At 54.9% G+C, this 9,996-nt stretch overlaps 1 protein-coding gene across 1 annotated transcript; it reads left to right on the forward strand.

Moving 5' to 3' along the window:
* Positions 1-4,749: 4,749 nt before the first annotated feature.
* On the forward strand, positions 4,750-9,269 carry CYBC1 (cytochrome b-245 chaperone 1). Its single transcript, XM_028112455.2, has 7 exons — positions 4,750-4,821; positions 5,587-5,712; positions 6,549-6,590; positions 7,209-7,282; positions 7,882-7,978; positions 8,475-8,619; positions 8,990-9,269. Exons 2-7 carry the CDS (start codon positions 5,628-5,630, stop codon positions 9,108-9,110), a joined length of 564 nt encoding a protein of 187 aa, XP_027968256.1. The 5' UTR covers positions 4,750-4,821; positions 5,587-5,627; the 3' UTR covers positions 9,111-9,269.
* The last annotated feature ends 727 nt before the right edge of the window (positions 9,270-9,996 follow it).

Consider the following 9,996-nt stretch of genomic DNA (forward strand, 5'->3'; position numbering starts at 1 on the left):
TTTTTAGTTTAAATCAGGACCTAAATAAGTCCAAAATTTTCATTGGTGTGTGTGTTTCCTATGTCTCTTAAAAAAATCTTTTTGTTTTAAAATAACTTGAGGCTCACTAAGAAGCTGCAAAGACACTGCAGTGTCTGAAGGCTGTGTGTGTGTTTACCTTTGTAGATTCCATCCACTCCCTCTCTTCTGCCTTGCATATCATTATAAAGAAGGCAGGCGGTTTGGCTGTAGGGTTTCTAAGAATTGCTGCCTGCACCCTTGTGGAGTCCTTTAGTATACCCTTGTCCTCTGAATTCCCAGGAAAGAGTAGTCAAATGTTCTCACGCCTTGATCCCAGGTTAAATTTTTTGGCAAGACTATTTCATAGATGTTGTTGTGTAATTCTATCAGGAGGTTACACTAACTCCTTTCTGTGATATTAATTAGCACCCATTGATAAAACTGCATAGATCCATTAATTCATGACCGCAGTGTTTTAATCCTACCATTTCTTATTAATTTATTAGCAGGAATATATTTTTATAAAGATTTTATTTATTTGAGACAGAGAGAGTGAGCACAAGAGGAGAGGGAGAAGCAGACACCCCGCTGAGCAGGGAGCCCATCGATCCCAGGACCATGGGATCATGACCTGAGCCGAAGGCAGACGCTTAACTGATTGAGCCACCCAGGTGCCCCAGGAATACTCTCATAATGAGAATTTCCTCTCATTCACTATTTGGTTACTCTGTTGTAAGTTTTATAAAGAAAGGCAAGATGAATGCATAAATTGGTAAAAAAAAAAAAAAATCCAAGTTCCTTTCTCAGCATCCTCCAAAAGTGAACAAAGAATTTAAAAATAGATCATTATGAATTATGGATTTTGGGGGCTCCTGGGTGGCTCAGTCGGTTGAGCATCTCAGCTCAGGTCTTGATCTCAGGGTTGTGAGTTCAAGTCCCATGTTGGGTTTCACGTTTAAAAAAAAAAGTTACAGATTTTTAAAAAAGATTTTATTTATTTGACAGAGAAAGACACAGCGAGAGAGGGAACACAAGCAGGGGCAGAGGGAGAGGGAAAAGCAGGCTTCCTGTGGAGCAGGGAGCCCAACACGGGGCTCGATCCCAGGACCCTGGGATCATGACCTGAGCTGAAGGCAGCCGCTTAACTGAGCCACCCAGGTGCCCCAAGAGTTATGGATTTAAACGGTTGAAGATTTTCAATTCATTTGAATTATTGTTCTTACTGATACTCAAATCACTTTTTTCTTTTTCGCTAAGAGAATCTCTTCAGCTAGGCTCCAAAATTTTTTTGAAAAGATGCTCAAATGCTAACAGTCCCTTTGCTTGTACATTTCCTGTTTTAGACTTGAAATCAGTCCTTTCTCCAAAAAGCCTGGTTCCTTTAGTAGGAATTGGTATTTAAAAACCACAGAATGGATACTAGAATTGCTCATTGCTACTGCATTGGTCATTGTTTCCAGGACTTTTCAGTGGACAGCATGAGGACACATGTATTTTTTAAAGCAAATACATTATGAACTTACACTGGTCCTTCTAATTCAAATCCAGGAATACAGGGTTGTAAATAATTGATCTTATTGACCTCACATCCATTACTCGTGTCTGAAATTCCTGGTTCCCAGTAGTACCTACCTAATATACTCATTTGCATGGTCTCATGTTACATACATAAAAAGTCTCACACTAACAATGCTAACTAACTCTACTATCAGAATAAAAACACATTTTACATATTACATTTCAATATATATTTGCATCCTGTACACCCCTTTCTTAAGTGATAGTACCTTACACACATTTCTCCATCTTGCTTTTATCATTCAACAATACATGCTGGAGAGCATGCCATTGCAATATATAGAGATATTCCTCATTCCTTCGTGAGGATATATGTATTTCACAGGGTCCAATCAGGAGAGAGAAAGCACACAATAATTTGAACAGAGAGTTTAATATAAAGAATTATTAGCAATAACTGGGGATTGGAGTGAGGGATTGGCCAGTAAAAAGAAAAGAGACTATAAAGTATGTAAGAATTGTAAGAAACAAGGAGTAACCACAACCACCTCAAACAGGGCTATGACAACGAGGAGCTCACTATCCCCAGGGATGAGATCTAGACTGTTGGAGAAGGCGCCTTTGGCTCACTGGATGGCAGAGAAGCTGTTAGATGTCACACTGATGGAACTGGCTGGAAATCTTCTCTGCAGGGTGCTGGGGAAAGGTTTAGTTCCACAGAAGGGATCTCACTAGAGGTACTTTTCTACAAAACCATTCAAGGGGTTGTGAGGGGAAGCTGGTGGGTACTGGTAACTGCTGGCCAGTGTGCACTGTAAGAGCTGGATGCTGGAGAAGCTCTGGGAACCGCAGGAGCCTGCAGATCCAGCACAACAGAAGCAGGAAGAAAAGCTCTTCCTCCTGAGGTGTCTCTCCAGCACCCTCTATTGACAAAGTTTAGCATCATGCCAGAGAGTACACAAAAAATAGAGGGCTCAGATCCATTTTCATGGATCAGGCAATGAAGTTTGAATTTAGAGCTGAGATAGAATGCATTAATGATTGGCCCAATATACAATTTTATTCACTCAGTCCCCTATTTATGGATATTGTATTTCCAGTCTTGCTATTACCAATATTCAGCAGAATTCTAACCAAATTAATTGTCATTTGTTCACACATTTAACATTTGTAAGAGTCCAGTGCAGGCTTCATTTTTAAATAGCATATAATCTAGTAGAAAAGGTGAAATTATGCAAATAAAATGTAACGTAAAGTAGAATTTTCTGGGTATCGTCTCAGTTCTACTTAAATTCTGAGGAATAAGATCACTTCCAATTGTAGCAAGCAGGAAGGACTTAAAGAAGGTACTAACAATTCAAATAGACCTTCAAAATGGTACAGGGGAAGTCCATTTCAGGAAGATGGAATGTGAGCTGAGGGGTCAGGTCAGGGAGCCTGCTGTGTTTAGACGCTGCCCGGTTTTGCTGCAGCTAGAGTAACGGTCTCAAAGTGTGGCTCCTGGACCAGCAGTATTAGCAACATCTAAATTTTAAGCCCCCCCACACCACTGGGAACAGGCGCTAGCAATCTGTGTTTCAAAAACCTGCCAGGTAATTCTCATGCCTGCTCAGGTTTGGGAACCACAGGCGGAGAGTATCTGAAGCAGACTGGTAAAGTATAAAAGTCGTTGCCAAATGTTTGATCATGTGCTTATATTGGTAAATCTTCTAGGGTTATGCACACCGATGTACATATATTTCTTTATAAGGGACTATGCACCGTTGTACTAATCTCATGTAAGTTATAAGACACATTGAGAATAAACAGGAAAAGAGAACGGGAACCGAAGCTCTCCTCTGTTCCGCCAGCACCCCACGTGGCACTCGACCACCCACTCTGGAGAGCACTCGGGGAGCTGGGCAGTGACTGGGTGGTGGAGGCTCTCCTGTTTCAGGTAGGGCCCTAGCCTTCATCTGCTCAGAGTTGGGCAATGTAGGGTCCTGACCAGGGACCACGTGATGGAGTCCTGCTTCGGTCCTCCTCTTTCCGCAGTAAGGGAAGGTGGTGTTTGGTGGAGAGGGAGCAGGGAGGCCACCTACGTGGCCATTGCAAGGTTTTCCTGGAGAAAACTGTATTTCCTACTGCAAGTCTGGACAACAGTCCAGCCAATGAGAGAGGGTCACTAACCAGCCAATGGAGACAGCCATAGCCCAGCCAATGAGAGGTGGTCACAGCCCAGCCAAGGGAGACAGCCATAGCCCAGCCAATGAGAGAGGGTCACTGCCCAGCCAATGGAGACGGCCATAGCCCAGCCAATGAGAAGCCACTATACTTCCAGCTCCCAGCTTACTCCAATGGCCTTTCTGTTTACAACAACCCCCCGCCCCCTCCCACACCCTATAAGAAGGGCCTCCTCCGCGTCCCCTCCGGCCGTGCCCGTGGTTGTGGCGGCACGTGTGCGTCGTTGGTCGGGGTTCTCCGCTAATCCTCTGCCGGTGCATCAGTAACAGTGTTACTGTTAGGGTTAACGTTTTATTGGGATTGCACTGACTCTGCAAATCAAATTAGTGGAATTTGTCTTTTAGACGCATGAACAACTATCATCTCTACTTCAGTGTTACTAGACTTTACAATTTTTGCGTTGGCTTGTACACATCTGTTGTTGGACTGCCTTCAGATTCTTCCCATTTTTGTCCACATTTTATTTTTTAAGAGATTTTGAGGGCGCGGGAGAGCGAGCACGAGCCGGGGGCGGGGGTTGGGGAGAGGGGGCAGCAGACTCCCCGCCGAGCGAGAAGCCTGAGGCGGGGCTGGAGCCTTGAGCAGGAGGCGGACGCCTAGCCGACTGAGCCGCCCAGGCGCCCCTTTTATCAACGTTTTAAGCGGGAGTATTTTGAGGCATCATTTACCTCGACAGACTTCCTAGGGTTCAGTGAGCCCCAGGCGTTCTCAGGCGGCGGCCGTCACCAGCACAGGCCCCCTGCTTCCTGCCCGCGTTTGCTGGCGGCGGGCACACCCCCCGACAGCCGGCACCCGCGGGAGCCGCTTGTTCTGCCGCCCTCAGGGGAGAACGAGGTGCGGCCCCGGCCCCGCCCCAACCCGGAAGCCGGCCCCGCTCGCTCCCCGGAGCCCGGAAGTCAGCCGCGGCCCCGCCCGAGCCCCCGGAGGCCGGCCCCGCGCGCCCTGCGGAGGCCGGAAGTCGGCCGCCCCGCCCCCGGCGGCCCGGAAGTCGGCGGTCCCGCCCCCAACCCCGGAAGTCGGCGGCCGGCCGCCCGCCCCAGGTCCCGGCCGCGCGCCCGCGCCCGCGGGGTCGAGTGCTCGGTAGGCGCGGGGGTCGGGCCGCCGTCGCGGGCAGCGGGCGGGCGACGCGTCGGGGGCGGGGCGTCTCAGAGCTGCGGGAAGCGGGCCGGGCGCGCGGGGCCCGGTGGAGGGGGTCGGGCGGGGCCGGCCGCGGCGGAGCTGCTGAGCGGCGTGACCCGGCCCGCCTGCGTCGGGGGTAGCCGGGCGGTGGACCGGGACCCGGGACCCGAGCGTCGCAGTGGAGTCGTCCTTTATTGTCGTTAGTTTGATTTGACTTCACGGCGGTATCTGGAGAGCTACCCAGGACCGGGAGCCCAGCCAGCGCTCTGCGTGCGTCGCCGTGCGCGGGCCGGCGTGCCTCCGGCAGGGGCTGGTGCGCCCCGACCCTCCGCCGCGCGGGGGCTGTTGTCCCGGCGGCCGGAGGAGACTCAAACCGCGAGGGGACGTTCAGTTCCCGTTCTGGGTGGGGGCCAGCAGAGGGCGATGAGGGTTCTGCTCGGGTGCCGGCAGCTTGAGTGCCGCGGAGGGCTGACGGTTTCCGAGGACTGCGGTTTCCAGGGCGGGCCAGCCGGTGGTCAGGTGCCTGTTGACGCTCGGCGAGTACTGAGCCGGGCGAGGAGCCCCCGTGCAGTCAGCGCGGCTGAGCAGAGAAGGGCCTTGCAGAGGAGAGGGCCCCTGGGGGCCTGCAGAGACCGCCGCGGGCACAAGCTCACTGGCTTCCAGGCTGGCGAGGAGCGGGGCGCCTGTGAGCAGGCGTTCCAGCTCTGGCGTGTCTGCCCTTCCCAGCCCCCGTCTCCTGTCGAGAGTGGTGCGCGCTCAGTCCAGGCATGTACATGCGAGTGGAGTCACGCACCAGCTCCTGCCTCCATCTGAAGAGGGCTCCAGGCATCAGGTCCTGGTCTTTGCTTGTTGGTAAGGATGTCCGTATTTTCCCCCAGATGAAAAATCTAACTTAAAAGAAGATGAAAACGAAACTGTCCTCTGTTCTGTGACCCCCAAGTATAGCAGTTGTTTTGCTACTTTGTATCTTTCCAGCTTTTACCCTATACGCACAGCTTTTGCCCTACATTCGTGCCTTTACAGAGGATCTGTCCTTTTTGTCGCCACGTGATGTCTTAATGTTAAGATCGCGCATGTTCTGAGGTCCTCTATCCCTTTCACTTGCTTCCATACACCTGGTTGCAGGTGTATGTTGGAGGCTTATGTGATGGGCCACGGTTCCTTCCCATTTTTTCTTCCGCCCCTCTCACTGTCCATCAGAGGGTCCTGCACTGGAGGGGCAGCTGCGCGGTGTTGGTGGGATCGGACCTGTGAAGAGTGGCGTGGCTGTGCCTTCAGCAGCTTGTCTCTGGTCCATCTTTCCCGTGACCCTGCATGTGGCTGCCTGCCTGTTCTGCTTCACGTGCCATGTCGTGATTCTTTATGTACATCTTATGTTCGTTCCACACCACGTGCTGCTGGAGTAAAACCCTTCCTGTCGGCTTGTCTGGTTTCCCAGCAGCTCTGGAGCCTCGGGTAGAGGAACGTATTTAGGGAACCCTATGAATGGCATCTGCCATGTTTCTGAGTGCACTTCCTGGCTGTTTCCCCCACTTCTGAGCCTGGTGGTCTTCTGTCCCCCTGCCCCCCGCCCCCAGCCATCACTGGCACCAGGGAGGGCCTGCTTGTCTGGGCCTGTGGCTCCTGGGAGGAGGGGGCTCTGGGCTCGTGATGGCCCAATAGGGAGGCACTTGCTTTTCTTTCTGCAGGAATCTTGTCGATTGGCCTGGCTGCTGCGTACTACAGTGGAGGTGAGGTGCATTCCCCCCCCCCCCCCCCCCGCCACCCCCGGTAGCTTTCTTGGCTGTTTGGGAAATAGAGAAAAGAGAGGGAACCTGCCATTTGTGGTGCTCACCGAGGCCCAGCCTTTGGGGCCACAGGCGCCTCCGCCTCTTGGCTTGCACGTGCAGCCCCAGCTCCGCGCGCCGGCGCGTCCTTCCTAACGTGCTTGTCCCTTCTTGTATCTGCGGCACTTCCGTGTCATGACACATTCCTCGAGAAGGTGCTCTCTTGTGTTTGCCTGAGGCTCTACTGCAGGCTGAGCTACACTTCCAGCCACCCCTGCAGGTTCCTCCCCTCCAGTATGACAGACTGTGCCATGATCGCAGAGCCGGGTCAGCCCTGACTCCTGTCTCCAGCAGACACTGGAGGGAGAGCAGAGGGTGCACAGAGCTGGCCAAGCATTTCACACATGGTTCTGCACGACAGGCAGGGCCAGCAGTGTCGGGTGGCCGCCCTGGGCCGGGGTCAGCCAGCCCCAGATGCCGCCCCTGCCCAGTGTCAGCTGGGGAGGGCCCCCCCGTGGCATGTCGGCCTTCACCTCTCTGCTGCTGCCCCTCACCCAGCTGCATGCTGTGTTTGCTCTTCAGATAGTCTGGGCTGGAAGCTCTTCTATGTCACGGGCTGCCTGTTTGTGGCCGTGCAGAACCTGGAGGACTGGGAGGTAAGGCCAGCACAGGTGAGGGCGGGAGGGTGCAGTGGGAATCACAGCAGGAGGAAAGGCTCTGGGGCCTCACACACTCCCCATCCTGAAACCTTAGCTTAGTGGTTTCTGGGCTGAGGAATTTTCTGAAGCTATTTTTCTCGTAGAAGCTTTTCATGACTATTTCCACCAAAATTCTTTACTCCCTAGTGTTGCCAGTAGCACAGAACAGAATGAGGGCCAGTCCGTCTCCCTCGGTGGCCAGCACTCTCCCCGTGCCTTGGTCCTCTTCATGAGGAACCACAGGACTCAGGTGCTCTCTGACCTCCAAACTTTGATCTCTATTCCTTTGATGATCTCAGCTGCTGTACTTCTCTTTTGCTTGGGGAGAGCACCTGCTTTGATGCCCCTTTTTCTCTCTACACCCCCTGGCCCCGTGCTCCCAACAGACAGGAGCCCGGGAGGGTCTGGCTGTGGGTGTTCGGCTCTGGCAGAGCAGCTGGGTGTCTTCCCGAGTGTCTCCTCCCGTGAGTCCAGGCCCCCCTCTGGAAGTTCCATGTGTGGCTGGCCTGCACACACAGGCCGGCAGCCGGATGATCCCCTTCTGGCCGGTTTTCCAGGAAGCTGTTTTCAACAAGAGCACTGGGCAGGTGGTTCTGAAGACATTCAGCTTGTACAGGAAGCTGCTGACTCTTTTCAGAACTGGCCACGAGCAAGGTGAGGCATGCAGAGTGTGCAGGACACAGGGTGCGGCAGGAGGCTGGTTGTTCCAGACTGGATGGAGGGTGGTGAGCGAGACCACAGAGACCAGGCCTGAGGCCTAGAAATGGGACGGGTCCGAGCTGGCTGCTGGGTGACACAGGGTGACCCCGGACGTTGCCGGGCAGCCTCTAGCTCAGTGGCTGGTCGTTAGGCACTAGGAAGGCATTTTTCGACAGTTGGGGGAAGATGAAGCAGAAAGACGGGCAACATAGATCTTAGCCCGTCCCTGATGTGTTGCTGCTCATGAGAGCACGGGCAGGCCTTCCACGGTGACCACAGGTGTGCTGGATGCTCCTCCTCACCCAGATGGCACTCTCTGCACAAGCCTGTGCTGTGGCCACGGACCCGTGACGCCGTCCTCTGGAGAACGGCCCCAGAGTGGCTGTGCCCAGCACACAGGCGGGAGGGGCGGGTGGGGAGGAGGGGACCCCTGACTGACCCCCACCCGCAGTGGTGGTCCTGCTGAATGACATCCGGGATGTGAATGTGGAGGAGGAGAAAGTCCGGTATTTTGGGAAAGGCTACGTGGTGGTGCTGCGGTTTGCGACAGGCTTCTCCCACCCCCTCACCCAGAGTGCTGTCATGGGCCACCGCAGGTAAGCTCTGGGCAGGTGACTTGATTGGCCACAGCTGGCTACCTGTGCCCCTCGCCCTCCCATCAGGTGGCTCCCACAGTGGACTTCGTGGCTGGGCCCAGGGAGAGGACTTGGAGGAACGTGGCCTGCCCCTGCTGCTAGGGGAATGTTGGGAGTCTCCACAGGGACAGAGGGGATGGACGTGAGAGTCTCCATGAGGACAGAGGGCAGGGCTGGGGTCAGGTGAGGTGGGGACTAGAACAGAGGCACCATGTCCTGGAGGGGAACCCTGGGGGTGCCAGAGGTGGGTGGTCCAGCAGGAGAATGGTGTGGGCAGCAGGCACCTCTGCCATGGTAACCTGTCCTTCCTCCCGGTGTCGGCCTGGCCCAGTGATGTGGAAGCCATCGCCAAGCTTATTGCCACCTTCCTGGAACTGCACCGCCTGGAGAGTCCTGTGGAGCTGTCTCAGAGCAGTGACAGCGAGGCTGATGGCCTGGGGAGCCAGAGCTAATGCCCACAGAACCCCCCTGGCCTTGGTTCTGGTGGCACCCTGGTAGGCCTGATGAGCCACTGGCAAGTCTTCCTCCGGTGCCTGGGTGTGTCCCTGGCAGCGCCAGCGTGGGACCTTCAGCCATTCCTGCTGCTTGCTTCCGCCCTCTGAGCAGAACCACAGGCTGACCTTCTCTGCAGGCCTCAGAGCTGCCTCCTCCTGGCATCAGATGGCTGGCCCCAGCCTGGGTGGTATGGGTGGGGCGTGAGGGCACACGTACCCCACTGCCCACCAGCTGTGTGGGGATCAGGTCTCTGAAATGGGAGGGATGCTCAGGCTCCCCGGGGCGGGGGGGGGGGGGCAGGGAGGTTCGCCAGCACCAGCTCCCCCAGCATTTCAGCTCCCCAGTGAGAGCAAGGCTTTAGCAGGTGTGCATAGGGCCAGCGGCTGGGTCAGGCTCTGAGGATGCCAGGACGACACCCACATTCGCATGTTGTCCGTGGGAATCCCAGTGGGTCATGCCCCACACGCTGCAGCCCTTCTCTGGCTCAACGTCCTCAGGGGTTAGAGTGCAGTGCTTGCCCAGGGTCTGAAGGGCCCAGGGTGGACGCTGAGGGTCCCACCTGCCTATGTGCACTGCAGCCACTCCTAAGGCCTCCCCAGCCCACAGACAGCCCCTGTCCAGCTGGGCCTGCAGGGGTGGGGGAGGCCTCATGCAGGCCCTAGACCAGGGCGGCTCCCTCAGGAACCCAGGCAGGATGGGGGGCCCAGGGCTGCTGCAGCAGTCCCCGCAGAGGGGGCACTCAGGAGCCGTGCCTAGGACTGGCTGGGGAGACCCGCCCCCTTCTCAGATGTCACCAGCAGCGCTAGTTTGGGGATGCAATCATTTACACATGCCAAAGTTAGG

The sequence above is a fragment of the Eumetopias jubatus genome, unplaced genomic scaffold (assembly GCF_037043125.1).
Source record: "Eumetopias jubatus isolate StellerSeaLion01/CBP00866 unplaced genomic scaffold, mEumJub1_p1.0 scaffold_10, whole genome shotgun sequence".
Lineage (NCBI taxonomy): Eukaryota > Metazoa > Chordata > Mammalia > Carnivora > Otariidae > Eumetopias > Eumetopias jubatus.

Bases quoted from the DNA above. Each gene is read 5' to 3' on its own strand.
- CYBC1 (XM_028112455.2), top strand. From the start codon at position 5,628: ATGTACATGCGAGTGGAGTCACGCACCAGCTCCTGCCTCCATCTGAAG. The intron at 6,591-7,208 runs GTGAGGTGCATT...TTTGCTCTTCAG, and splicing joins TGCTGCGTACTACAGTGGAG to ATAGTCTGGGCTGGAAGCTC. The intron at 7,283-7,881 runs GTAAGGCCAGCA...CCGGTTTTCCAG, and splicing joins AGAACCTGGAGGACTGGGAG to GAAGCTGTTTTCAACAAGAG.